Source organism: Lineus longissimus, chromosome 18 (assembly GCF_910592395.1).
Source record: "Lineus longissimus chromosome 18, tnLinLong1.2, whole genome shotgun sequence".
Taxonomy (NCBI): domain Eukaryota; kingdom Metazoa; phylum Nemertea; class Pilidiophora; order Heteronemertea; family Lineidae; genus Lineus; species Lineus longissimus.
Genome location: NC_088325.1, coordinates 6439734 through 6454850, shown reverse-complemented (window position 1 = coordinate 6454850; position 15117 = coordinate 6439734). Strand labels below are relative to the sequence as shown.

The 15117-nt window shown below is 41.7% G+C and overlaps 1 protein-coding gene across 1 annotated transcript; it reads left to right on the top strand.

Moving 5' to 3' along the window:
* Positions 1-10761: 10761 nt before the first annotated feature.
* Positions 10762-14772, top strand: LOC135502648 (putative nuclease HARBI1). Its single transcript, XM_064795603.1, has 2 exons — positions 10762-10886; positions 14334-14772. The coding sequence occupies exons 1-2, from the start codon at positions 10762-10764 to the stop codon at positions 14770-14772; spliced, it is 564 nt and encodes a 187-aa protein (XP_064651673.1).
* The last annotated feature ends 345 nt before the right edge of the window (positions 14773-15117 follow it).

Genomic DNA, 15117 nt, shown 5'->3' with positions numbered 1-15117 from the left:
CTCATTGCGAGGGGAATGTAAACAGAACACAAGCAGGTATGCATTAAAGCATAATATATCAGTGACCCGATATTGAAGGTTAAAAAGCAGTCTCTGTGTATGAGTTGAGCCTGGGTGATATGCAATAATGAAAGATGGAGGATTCATCCATCTGGAAAGGCCACCACATGAATGTAAGATAAAGAAATGTTGTTTAAGACAGTAAACAATATTCAGTAAATTCCAGGGGGTAGTTTTCTTCAGTCGAAACTTTCGTTGTAGGCGGAAAGTAGTGAATCTATTCGGACCTAAGATGAAAAGAACGCGAAGTTTGGTTAATAGTGATCCGTATAGAAAATATCCGTATAGAAAATATGTATGTCGCATAGGGGTAAGTGATACGCAGGTCAGACATCAAATGAGCTTCAGCTTCGATAACTGGTCGTGCGCAACTTGTGAACAGCTCTATAGATAGGTGGCAATGAACACGCCTCTAATATCTCCATAAAAGGTTCACGAACGAAAGCATCTGAAACGAAATCGACAATATTTTTCAAACCAGATGGAAATATGATAGAAAACTCAATTTATACAGCTACAAATGCAAGTTAAATCGTTCAATAAAATACGTACATTTACTGCCTCCCGTATGGAATACAGTTCTAGCGTTTGTACTGATGCAGTACCGCTTTTCGTCCAAACTACACGAACTGATGACGTCGTACGCAAATTTGATTACGTTATACGGGCAGGAGATTCGACGGTGCTGAAAGTCTCTAATATCGCGTATGGTTCCCCGTGGGACTTTTGGGGATGCTGCTCCCCAGAAATCCCGAGACCGATTAGTATTGGCCGAGGTGATGGCAGTGTGCTTCGGTATCCTCCCTTTTCCACCAATAAGGGCACCAAGATTGAGAGTCAAGAAGGCTGTACGTTACCCGTTTTTGTTTGTCCCCAACTCATCTAGCAGAACGTTTACACTTATATCCTTTAAAACATAACTATTCAAATGCTCTGGCTTTGGCACTGCACATCTGTAGTGCCTGTGATGAGGAAGTCTCACACTCTCCCATCTTTGTAAGTGGTCGATTTTTGTCGCAACCATTTGTGCCTAGGGCCCCGCACTCACTTCAGAGTGCATTATTAATGGGCTTCAGCTCCATGAAGCTTTCATCAGTGCACCCAGCCCCTGTGGATTTCATGTTCCCAAGGTAAGTATAAGTACATTGCCACGTCATTTAAATACTATTTCCCTCCGTATACTTATTTCCTTTACTGTCCAGCTGTTTCAACCTCTCCGGTTTCGCGTGTCTTCTTTGGCACACAGGTTAAACTTTTAACCATCTAGACCAACTTTTTGCCAACTGCTTGGCTCAGACCGCCCTTCAGCAGGCCATACTGCCTGGATGGACTGACCAAGATCTACTCTAGGTCAATCAAGGGGAGAAACTGACTCCTTGCGTTCCCGCTATCAGGATACCTCTGTATATCCAACCGTATTCCTTTGTCGCCACACGCATCTGATGAGTCTCTCTTGATGAAACCGCATTTCCTGCACCTTCATGACCTATCAGGCACACATAGTTGCATCATACCATCAGTGCACGGTGCCCAGTAGCCGAAATCCTTCATTTTGGTCCTCTCTTGTTGCCATGAGCAACAGAGCATGCAGGCTCAGGCTACGATGTCACTGATCATGATGTCATGACGTCGGGTCAGCAGCTGTCAGACAGTCCCTGAATGATCTCTTCATTCAGTTGCGGTCATGCAGGCGCAGTGGACATCAAATTGCCACGTCAATATCATTTAAAACATAACCATTCGGTCATGATTTCAATGGTTTTGTTATACGTGAATTGGTCTTTACGATTTCCAAATTCGTGATATTAATAAGCTTTGTACCACGGGGGACGTTCGGAGAATCGAAGAGCAGTCAGTGGTAGTCACCGTGCATTCCCTTTCTTTCCCACTCGTACATATCGTAACAACACTAACATGACACTTGTATGTAATGCAAGAGACAAACACTGAAAGCCCTCGTCAGTACGTAGAGGAAGACCAGGTGTTCGATATAATAACCATTATTGCTTGGGCGATTCCAGGTATGGTGACCTAACACAAATGCACTGTGCGCATCGTAGAGAAGGAGGGTAACCTGATCATTTGGCGTGGTTGGCAATGTCAATTTAGTCCGTATTTCAATTATTTTGTGTCGAGCGATTTCATTGGCCATCCGTTTATGAGTGTGCGTCTGACCGATTGCCCGGCCTATTGTCATGATTGGGTCAGCGGTGAAAGGAGGAGATTTCAGGACTGACATTCACTGCTGGTCGGTTGACATGTTTAAAGCACTCCGACGGGTTTCCATCCACGGAATAGGTGTCCAAGAGAAGAAGGATAATCCATCCATGGGGTAGCTGTTGGCGTATCAACACAGTACATATCTGATTACATCTCAAATACAAAATATATTCTAATTTGATCTAATTTTACTTCAGTAAAGCACAAAGTTCGCTATGTCTGCGGGCACAAAAAGCAATTGTAAAGCCATATATCATAAATATGAAAGCCAAGCATCGCCACACAAATTTTAGCCACCTCGCAGAGTAATAAGCGAAGGTATTTCAAAATTTGGTTTGCGAGGAGTTTGCGGGGGTGTGCGAGGAGTTTGCGGGGTTTTGCGGTGGAATATCTCGCAGTTGATAAGATATTGCAAGACTGGTGTTGGAGGCATTTGTCGTCGAGTCGTGACGAAGGACACATCCTGCATTATCGCGATCAAGTGGATAATTCCAAGGTAGGTACTTGGCCTATGACCCTGTTCCGTGTTCATTCAGCTCCGAAATGCTTGAGCTAAACAGCCAACCTTGGAATGAGAAATGTTGGGTTTGCATATATAACCGGCTTCCAGCAGAACCGTAACTTCTCCAGACAAGATCATTGAAACTTCATTGAACTGTAATAAACAATGCACTAGACCTGCTTGAAATTCGCAAACCATGTCGATAATACATCGCAACACTGGCGAAAGTCTTTAACATAATTATATCACATTATTGTGATACTACAAGTGTCCGCGCATGGTGTCAAGCAGGTGTATTCTCCTCCTGGCTGGGTAAATCTCACGTCCAAGTTGTCCCTTTAAGGTTAAAAGTTAAGTGTATGTTTAAGGTAGGTTCATTGCCCTTGCGCATGCACTCTTCATGCTGTGATGAATGTGTTATACAAGTAGTTTGCGCTTTATTTTCAACACTAAAACTCACGACTCGTCTTCCCGAAGTGAATACAATAGAGCACTGTAGTAGAGATCTCGTCAACGATACCTCATTTGTGGTAAGATACCCTTCCCAATGCACTCGCTCAAATATTCTCAAAGAATTTACCATTTGGAATGACAATATAGAATACATAGCGATGTGTATGTTCAATGCACTGTTGAGCAGTGGAGACACGTGATGAGCCATGGTCTAATGGAAGGGTTGTCATGTGATTTATCTGATTATTTCAACATTGCTAAGGTTCAGGAAAGCTCTAGATATTTCTTCATCTAAGTCTAAGTGTTGGACCAATATTAAAACATCTGATTTCTATTCCCTGCGCCGTTTTTTTAAAGAACAAGGCGTATCATTATGTCAGTATTAAAGTATTATACGTTTTTTTTCCAAATTTGATTCGCATCGAGCATCGTAAAAAAGGCGTTGTTCGTTTTTTTAAGCACTCACAACTTGATCGTGTCTGGGAAACTTTTCGCGCTTCTAAAGTGCATGCTGAGGTTAGGGTCGGTAGGGTCGGTATTAGTCGGTAGGGTCACCGAGGACATATATATTATACCTTTTTGGTCCTTACCTCTACACACCCTTTCCATCCAGATGTCTGCTCCTTTTTTGTTTAATTTTGTAACCGTTGCATCCTCATGCTGTGATGAATGTATTATGCAAGTGGTTTGCGCTTTGTTTTCAACACTAAAACTCACAACTCGTCTTCCCGAGGTGAATACAATAGAGCACTGTAGTAGAGATCTCGTCAACGATACCTCATTTGTGGTAAGATAGCCTTCCCAATGCACTCGCTCAAAGATTCTCAAAGAATTTACCATTTGGAATGGCATTATAGAATACATGTACATGACCATTTGTATGTATAACGCACTGCTGAGCAGTGGAGACACGTGATGAGCCATGGTCTAATGGAAGGGATATCATATGATTTATCTGATTATATCAACATACTGAGGTTAAGAAAAGCTCTGAATATTTCTTCATTTTAGACTCAGCGAAGTTACTTGCGGTATTAAGTAGAGTATTAGACCAATATTTAAGACCTGATTACTATTCCCTGCACAGTTTTTTAAAGAACAAAGCGTTTTATTCTTTCAGTATCAAAGTATTAGACGTTTGTTCCAATTTTTTTCGCGTCGAACATCGTTAAAAGGCGGTGTTCGTTTTTTTCACCACTCACAACTTGATCCTGGTCTTGGAAACTTAAGTGCATGCATAGGTAAGCCTTAAAGGACTATTGCTATTATAAAGGGCAATATCACCAGGCTCTCGGCTACCCAGTCACATCAATTCTACATAATACATGTGAGTACATGTAGTTTCCGTAAAAAAAATTCACAAAGAAAAGGAAATAAATAAAAATCTCACTAATTATCACGCTATTTTGATGTTGACTGCGATTCGACCCGAGTTAGCCCTCCTTGAGTCAATCCTCTCAACGTGGACCGATGCTCTAGTAAGGCGCTGCCTGGAGCCATTGATCTATACTGTTCTGTGACGTCTTCCTGTAGATATATATTTTTCTTCGCTATTAAGCGAATCGGGGAGAGCCCCAATGAACCTCGGTGACGGATGCCGGTACATTTTACTTGCTGTTGTTTGAACGCATGAAAATATACTGCATGGTCTTTTCCTAACGTAGCCTCGAAAAATAAGAGAAATGCGAAAGAAAATGTGTAATTTACAAGGCTTTAGCCACCCAAATCTCGGCAAAACAACACTGCCTTCACTTCCCTCATCAGTAACCCCGATGACGAGGTGAAATCAAAATGACGTCACAGAATTCTGCAGCTTCGGGGAGCAGGAAAGAAATGCATTGACTCGTTGAGGGCGAAGATTAACGAAAATCGTGTTTTTCCTTTTTCTACATGTAAATGTATGAACAAGACTTTAAAATCGTCAAAATCGTTCAGAAATACAATGTATAGTGTTCTAATGAAATCGAATAATAATAAAATTATTAAAGTAAAAAGCCGTCATTTCTTTAACGTCACCCTGATAGTAAGATGCTAAGTTATTTCAAGTGTATGTCTGGATTTTTGTTCACTGATTTGAGCGACCTCCTGTACTGGGAAATCCGGGGCTTTGTCTGACCTACCTGGCAATGGCTGGACGTGTCAAAAGCTATGTACAAATGTGCTCTGCGAAGTAAGATAAACATCCTGCCTATATACGAATAGACTTTTAGCTGTGCAGTATTAAGCCCTTGGAACTTTTCATTGTAATTCCGCTATTCCAAATTAGTGCTGCGAAGTTCGATAGACATCCTGCCCACGGTGAGCGAGAGGTGTTGCATTTCTGTAGGTCCAGAGAGCTGCATATCATACGCTTGAACATGCTGAAATAATTGAAAGTAAAGACGTTATTTGAACCAAGAGCTGAATCGACCGATATCTATTGTACTATACTCGTTGCGATCAATTTATTTGGTATGCACAAAGAGAGTAGCAATGACTTATTTTGGTTACTCTTTCTATACTTTATTTAGCACGACGTTTCTACCAGTGTTCCCTGGTCGTTGTCAAATGTACACGTGATTGGCACAGGTTTGGTGTTATACTAGTATCATCACAAAGAAAGCCCAAGACTGTTAAATACTATAAGTAACTGGTCTTCTATATAACACCAAAGCTATGCCAATCACTTGTACACTTGACAGCGACCAGGGAACCCTGGCAGAAACGTCGTTCAAAATAAAGTAGAAAGAGTAACCCCAATAAATAGAAAGAGTAACCAAAATAAGTTATTGCTAGTTAAAACCATTTCTACAAATGCCTTTCATAGAATTCATGAAGAGAGTAGAATTGAAGAACATGTTGAATTTCGTATAGCGTGCATATATACACATGTTGGTGCGATGTAAAAAGTACAATAGAGTATAAAGATTACACCATATAATCTTGTAATATCATCCATTATTTTATTTCGCTCAAATATACTGTTAGTGGTCTCTTCTGTCCCTCGTCATTAAATTGAAATCCCTTTAAATATTATACGCAGTGTCATTAGTGTGGGCCTCATAGGTACAGCTGGTGTGCCTTATCACGTCTACCCTGAGTAGGTTATGCTCATCAATCCTAAGTTGTCCACAAATCACGTTTATGTTTCTCCCCACATTTGATCGACTACCATTAAGGGCAAGAGTTGCACAAGTTCTTACATCTTCAGAGCAGTTATTATGAGTTTCAGAGATCTAGAAAAACAACTGTTTTTCGGGACCACATCGCCGCATATTATTGGAAGCAAGTGTTCCATATGGAATGTTAGCCATCTAATGCATTTTCGCCAGGTGGTGGAGACTCTTTTCAGATACTTGACGGAGAAGTTCCTTAAAACTCAACCATATAAACTCATAACATAAATAATATTATAAGATTATCACTGCCTATTTTTTAGCTCACCTGTCAGGTGAGCTAATACGATACCGCAGCGTCTGGCGTCCGTCGTCGTCCGTCGTCGTCGTCGTCCGTCGTTAACTTTTGACCAAATCGTGGCACGTTTCTTAACCGCTTGACCCAGAAAGTTCATACTTGGTGTGTGGGTACCCCTAGGCAAGACCTTCCTTCAGAATGAAAATCAGCGCAATTTGACTGCTGGTCTGCCATATAGGGGGTGCTCTTTGAAAACCTATTTTTGTTATTTTGAAGCTTATGGTTAAAGCTAGAGCGATGAAAATTTTATGGTGGGTGTATCTAATAAAGGTACATCACATATCACACGGGTTTTTGATTTGACCTTCATTTCAAGGCCACAGAGGTCGAACTCTAAAATTTCTTTGGTCATGGCACGTTTTTTTTGCTATTGGTCATAAACTCTCTAAATTTGATATGGACACCTATTGGGCATCTCTACATGTTGACACAGATTTAGGTCAGTGTGACCTACTAGCTATTCAGGTATAAGTAGGTCAAGGTTAAAAAAGCCCATTTTCTTTATTCCAGCAGATTGAAGTTTGAAATGAAGTTTTAGAGGTTGGCCTGATATAGAGGTTTCGATATTAAATAGATTAATTTCGTTTCATATCACTAGGTGGCGGTATTGTGCAAAAATGTCAGTTGGCACATTGCCAGCAGTTTTGAATTTCGCGGTTCGAGGCAATCCGTCGGGGTATCCCAGATGCGCAGTGTTGTCCTGCGCCACTAGATCTGCATACTACAAGTATGGAAGACAGCCATTTTATAAATTTTAAGCGAGACGAAGAAGGAATTAAATCACCTTGAATCAATGCTAAAACTTAATCATCCGCTCTTCGGATGAGGTCGTATGTGTTGATTACATTCTTGTGATTGGTTTGCGATTATTTGTTTGTCCTCATTGCCGGTTGTTTTAGAAAATTTTGACTGTGATTGGAAGGTAAAATGAGAAACTTGTCACACTGTTATTCGGCTTGGAATGGGGATAGTCAATGCAGAGCCAGTTGGTACTACAAGCTGCCTTGCGAATCGGGGTGGCGTAATAATACTGTGAAAGAACAATAAAATGCTGAATTGTAGCAGTGTGTGTCAGAAATTATGTGATTTCCATTGCATTTGACGATCCCAAAGTTTCGAGAGTATGGCAAAATGGCGGCTGGCGTCATTGGAGATTAGCGTCAAGCCGGAACCTTTCGTTACAATGTGTGGGAACCATATGACATTCACAATGTCTTCTTGTTGTGATCGTTTTTCGTCGCTGTAGAAATGTACACAGTCGGAGTCAGTCAGTGTGTCAACACAACAACGGTGTTAGTATACACATGAATCCATGATACACGGAGACACGAATGTAAACATTTGCCTGTTGGGTCGGAAGGAGTTCACCGTTACCGATCACTGCCCCAAGAAAGGTCATCTGAGCTGGTTGACTAAAGTAGATGATGATAATGATGAAAGTGTAGCGCAGCTGTCATCAGTGCTTTTATAGTTAGGCCTAGGCTATAGGCCTAGTCGGATTCATAAGTAAATGTCACTGACTGCCCTTTTGGGTCGCTGTGCAAAAACTATTGGGCCGATTTCTTCAAAGTTTGGTTTTCCTTGAATCTAATTTCGGGACACAACACAATTTCCAGGTTAGAGATTTGCAAATTATAAAGAAAACAAATTGTCAACTTTACTACGTCAATGTACACCAATACATACAAAAAAATTATTTCGTAACCATGGTTACTGAAATATGAAAATCCTCTTGGGTCCCGAAATTAGATTCAAGAAAAACCAAACTTTGAAGAAATCAGCCCAGTAGTTTTTGCGCAGCGGCCTAAAAGGGCAGTGACATTTACTTATGAATCCGACTATAGGGCTGTCTTGTAACTATGTTATTGTCTCAAAAATGAATACAAACTGCTACCTAGTTACTCAGTACATCATATTCTATACTGTGCATTCCTTGCTTCAATTGTTCTTGTATCATGTTTTTCAACATTTCTCTCTAATCGCAAGCCGAGGATAAATACTCCTTTCAAGATAGCGTATTCACACGCAATTCCACAGGTACATCCCATTCATTTGAAATTTCGGCCAATGACAGCAGGTTTTACAAAATGTAAATGCGCTGTTAATTTTCAATAGTCACTGAATAGCTAAGACACATGTAAACCCGTCTTAATTGGCCAGAAAACATCTCTCAGCTTCTCCCACAAATAACGATTCACTTATTCCAACGTCAGTAACATGTGCACGCGGAAAACAATACGACTAACTCCACTTTTCAAGACAAACCACACCATCCCACAACTATTGCTTGATTAACCCCTAACAACGACAAGTTCTTCCTCATACTCTCCCTTTCATATCGACAGGTGAGCACAATGGCCCTGGCGATTTCATTTAAAACCCTGCATCGACCAGGTTGATGAATGATGCTACTAGTATGTACAGGGTGTTAATAATAGTCGAGGCAGCATGTATGTCCAGATACCATGCATGTCCAGGCACAATGCTCGTCAGGCACCATGCAAGTTCAGGCACTATGCATCTCCGGGCGCTGAGCATGTCCAGGCACCATACTAGTCAAGGCACCATGCTTGTCATGGCACCATGTATGTCCAGGAACCGCGCAAGTCCAGGCACCATGCTTGTCAAGGAACCATTCATGTCAGGGCACAATGCTTGTCAGGCACCATGCAAGTTCAGGCGCTATGCATCTCCGGGCGCTGAACAGGTCCAGGCACCATACTAGACAAACCACCATGGGATTAAAGTATTCCTGCTGTACTGAGTTTTACTATTTCTATAGAGTTGTTTTTTCTAAGAAAAATTGTCCACTACGCCTAGACAACAAATCTTGTCACTAGGGGTTCCCGAGTGAAACTGTGCATCTCCCATTTCACGTTGACGAATGAGTATTGGGGGAAATGGCATTCGTCAAAGAGAAACCAGAGATGACCAAGGAGTAAAATGAAGGGGAGGGGGAGGGGCGATAAAGTCTATTAACAGGAAAGCCATGGTCCACGACACCTTTAATGTTCCGAACCATCTCCCTTTGTCGTTCCACCATGTCTTCTACCAAACAAGTGATCTACGATAAATGCTCGTTGCGCAATGTCACTCGTGACCCTAGGGGTTCCCGCGTGACACTGCGCATCTACAATTTCACGTTGACGATAGAGTATTGGGGGAAAATGGCATTCGTCAACTCCCCTCTTTCCTATGTACTACACAGGAGTAGTACCCTACATACATTTATATGATTGAGTAATTTCCCAAATACTCTCCCAATACTCAATCATCGCAAAGTGAATTTTACAACAAACGTTCGTCTAAATTGAACCAACGGGCGAATGTGCCTGAAAAACTGAAGCCCTTCAATATATAGTTGAAAGAAGATAGCACCTAGGAGACTGTATAGTCATTTTAAAAATCAGAGCTAAACTGAGCGAGGGGCTTCCAAGTCTCTCAGGCAGCCTTGGATAATAAAATTACTTTCCTCCCGGTCTAGTGCCGGGGGCCGCAAGAGAAACAGGAAACCCAAGAATGATGTCAGAAAGAATCACGCCTACACGAAATTATATCCTTCCCTCCTCGGTACCCTTATCAAAACATTCGCCAAGCCAGGCACACATTACACAACCCAGTCTAAACCGACCTTATTCAACCTAAATCAAAGCACAGTTGGAAATAATTACAGAACCAACACCCTAGAAAAATGCGATATTATATAAATATTGCCCGCCAAGGAGGGTAGAATGCCGAATGTCGCCCCGTCGGGATGCAATGTCTCCATATGCTTATCTCGTGCCAAAAGTCATTGTTTATTTTTAATATATCGCGTAACAGAAACACCAGGGACGGCGGGCACACTAGTTTACCATGACATAATCCAGGAGATGGCGCGCCAGTTGATATCGGCTATTTACGTAGAGATGCCGACGTCGTGGCACATATCAACTTGTATGCGAACTAAACTCGACAGAAAAGCTCGTGATGTCAGTGTTTATTTGGCAGTATCGTACGATTGTCAATTTTTTCCACGAGAAACAACACACTCTTGGCATATTATATAAATATTGCCCGCCATGGAGTCTAACATGCCGAATGTCGTCACGCCGGGAGACATTGCAAAATGCCGACCCGCTGGAGCGGGCAGCATTTCGAATACGACACGGCCACGTGACGTGTATCAGCCAATCATGTTCACGGAATCTCACATGAGGTAAGACATTATAGCTTCGCTGTCCCTATCGACCGCAAGCACGAGTGCTAAATAGAACGCAGTAGACTTTTTACACTACCCATGTTCGAAAACATGTACTTTAATAGTTTATTCATTTTGTATAGATATGAAGTGGGCCAGGCCCCATTTTTTCATGGCAAATAAAATGTTATTTTAATAAAACTTCTTTTAAATTAAATTTGGACATAACCCTTTCAACCCTTTGGTTTGGCACACACCCTTGCTCGGTTCTGCTCAATCTGGCCCTCGCAGGGATATTTGGCCTTCGCAAGGCACTATCTCTCCCCTCGCAGGGCTACATTATGTGAGCCTTCACAAGGTTGATGGATATGTCTATAATATGCGATGCAACTAGAGGTGAGACATGTCCTCTTGAAGAAACCCTGGGATTTGACTTCTCCCACTTGGAAAAGTAGGTCAAATCAGAATTCCATGTGATATGCGATGTATCCTTGCTACCTAATAGTTCATGAATAATCAGAGAACCCACATGGACGAGTCTCCTGTAAGCGAGACAACACTTTATATTTAATTGGCCCCTCCCGGTCAAGTCGAGAATCATATCGGACCGAAGTTCAGTGTCAAAGGTCACCATACCTAGGGGGTCCTGAATACAAAGTTTCAAGTTCATAGGCCCCGTGGTAAGGAAACTTGAAGCTGTTTTTGAAACAGGATACGAACGATGGACTACGATGGACACTAGTACTGCGGTATTGTATAGACTCTCGATCCGATGAGCCAAAAAGAAACCAAAATCTTAAATCACTTAGTAGTTTCGGTTACCTTTGAGGAAACAATTCACCTAGACTTATAATCTAAATGTATGTCATTGATATCCATTGAACTGCTGGCTTGAGCCCATTTTGCAACTCAATGGCCAATGAATGCCAATGCAGAGGAAAAAACACGACGTGCCATGGATCTTGCAATTTGAATGCGATCAGTCACGTCCAAGCACCATGCGGAAGTGATAAATGATTTTAGGTTTCCTGCTGATGTATGGTGAGCGAGATAAAAGAATTACTTTATTTGTACTGATTGCAAATATTGGATGTGGATGATCGCGACGAAGAAACGACACATCGAAACCCGGAACTCGGGTAAATTGCTTCAAAGCGCTGTCCTCTCTAAATGACACCCAAACCAGTGAAAAGGATATAGCGTTTCCTTTTCTCTTTCCTTGCAAACATATAAATCTGCTGTTGACATGATCCCAGGTTCCGTAACGCACTTTTTTAATATTTAACTGCTGCTTGTGAATCAGTCTGTAGGAACCTTCGTAGCGAAAGACAATAATTGACCCTTGATCATGAACAAAAATGGTATTATTTGACCAAACTGCCTGGGGAGGCCGAACCATATATCTTCTTCCGGATGAGACGGACGTTATGAAGTTTGGATGAGTAAATGCAATATCTTGTACAGAGCGATGGTCAATTTCAAAAAGAATTAATTCGTAATCAGGCTTGTGGCGTTGGGTTGTTCTGGTGAGATTTTGAGTCCAAACTATCACATGACTCATGTCATCTGACATCACTGGGCTGCATTTTATACTATTGATGGTGTAGTTCACAGTAACACGAGATACCAACCTTCCACTATAACTGTATAAATCTACAGACAACTTATTGCGAGGGGAATGTAAACAGAACACAAGCAGGTGTGCTTTAAAGCATAATATATCAGTGACCCGATATTGAAGGTTAAAAAGCAGTCTCTGTGTATGAGTTGAGCCTGGGTAATATGCAATAATGAAAGATGGAGGATTCATCCATTGAGAAAGGCCACCAGATGAATGTAAGAGAAAGAACTGTTGTTTAGGACAGTAAACAATATTCAGTAAATTCCTCTGGGTAGTTTTCTTCAGTCGAAACTTTCGTTGTAGGCGAAATGTAGTGAATCTATTCGGACCTAAGACGAAAATAACGCGAAGTGTGGTGTTTATAATGACCTTCAGTACCGTCAAAACGTATCAGTTATCCATATGGAAAATATATATGTCACATAGGGGTAATTGATACGCAAGTCAGACATGAAATGAGCTTCAGCTTCGATAACTCAGCCTTGCGCAACTTGTGAACAGCTCAGTAGATAGATGGCAGTGATCTCCTAAAAAGGTCACGAACGAAAGCATCTTCAAAGAAATCTACAATATTTCTCAAGCCAGATGGAAATATGTTAGAAGACTCAATGTATATAGTTGCAAATGCAAGTTAAATCATTTTATAACATACATACTCTCTACCGTATGGAATACAGTTCTTGCTTTTGTACTGATGCAGTACCGCAGTCGTCGAAACTACACAAACGTCGTACGCATTACGCACGTTATACGAGCAAGAGATTCGATGGGGCTCATGAAAGTCTCTAATATCGCATTTATGCGATATTTGGTTCCTCGTGGGACTTTTGGGGATGCTGTTCAAAATCCTGAGACCTATTGGTATTTGCCGAGGTGAAGGCAGAGTGCGTCGGTATCCTCCCTTTTCAACCAATAAGGACCAAAAGATTGGGAGTCAAGACGGCTGTTACCCGATTTTGTTTGTCCCCCACTTGTCTAGCAAAACTTTTATACTCATAGGCCCGGTTGCACCAATCATACTTAAGGTCGACCTAATGCTCAAGTTAACCTCAAAATCATTCTCAACTTCAAATTGTGTTGCACCAGCAATTCTCATTCTCTCAGTTATACTCAAGAATGTAGAATATTTGAGGTAACGAATACAGCGTCTCAAAGTCGTACTTAACACAGTCACAGCTTCAAATCCGTGAAGATGGAGATCTATTTGGATGCTCTCGAAGAGATTGAAGAGATAGATAACCAAGAAAACCAAGTGAGACCGGCGTGATTGATCAGAGACAGGCAAAATCCATTCGAATATGTCCGTGATGAAGAATTTAGGCAGCGGTTCCGTTTCAGCAAGGAAAATGCATTGTATATATGCGGCCAAATCGAAAATGAACTGCGGCATCGTACAAACCGGAATGCAGCTGTGCCTCCGCCTCTGCAGTTGCTTGTGGCATTGCGGTACTATGCAACAGGTACTTTTCTAAATGTTAAAGGCGACCTGGTTGGGATTCACAAAAGCACCGTCTGCAGAATAATCGTGCGAGTTTCCAGGGCTTTAGCAAGAAGACGGGATGAATATATTGATTTTCCTGCAAATGACCAAATGAGAGGAAATATGAGAAGGTTTGCCCACATTGCAGGATTCCTAGAGTAGTAGGTGCTATCGACTGCGTCCACATCCGAATTTCATGTCCTCCAGGGGATGATGCCGAACTTTTCCGCTGTCGCAAAGGCTTCCATTCAATAAACGTGCAAGGTGTCTGTGGGCCATTGACAAATTTTATGAACATTGTTGCTCGATGGTCGGGATCTGTGCATGACCAGAGAATTTTTGATAATTCTGAACTTTGTGCAAGGTTTGAAAACGAGGAGATAAATGGAAGACTTCTTGGTGACAGTGGTTACGCAAATGAACCATATTTACTCACACCATTATTAAACCCAGCAACTAGAGCCGAACGAAGGTACAACCAAGCTCATGTCCGCACACGATCGGTAGTCGAGCGATTGTTCGGGATATGGAAACGACGCTTCCCGTGTTTGAAGCATGGAATTCGTACGAAACTCCAAGCTGCTCTACAGGTTATCCTCGCTACAGCTGTCTTAAATGAAATAGCCCGCCTCCTAAATGAACCTGATGTTTATCAAGATGATGATGGTGAAGATGATGATGATGATGATGATAATGATGATAATGATGATGATGACGTCGACGTCCCGGGCGAGAGAAACCGACGATATAGACAAGGCCATGCTGTTCGAAGAAGTATTATTGAGAACCACTTCACAAATTAGTGTAATTAATAACATCTCTTTATTCTGATTAGGAAACAGTGTGATTACATACATGACTAGTATGACTACATTTGATAATTGGACAACTGAGATAAACACTGTCCAGTATTTCTGGTCATGTCTGTATACTGCATGTTAGGGTTTGTCAACATAGCTGGATACCGTGACTGCATTGATGGTGGAGTCGCAGGTTCATAGTGACGAACCTGCTGCATCTGGAGTGTACATTTTTGCATCTCATTCAATTCAATCTGAGCAGAATGTTCCTTTATAGCATAATCCTTGCGGAGAGCTATGAGCTCCATTTTAGCCTTGTGTTTCTCTTCCGCCATTTGCAAAATACGA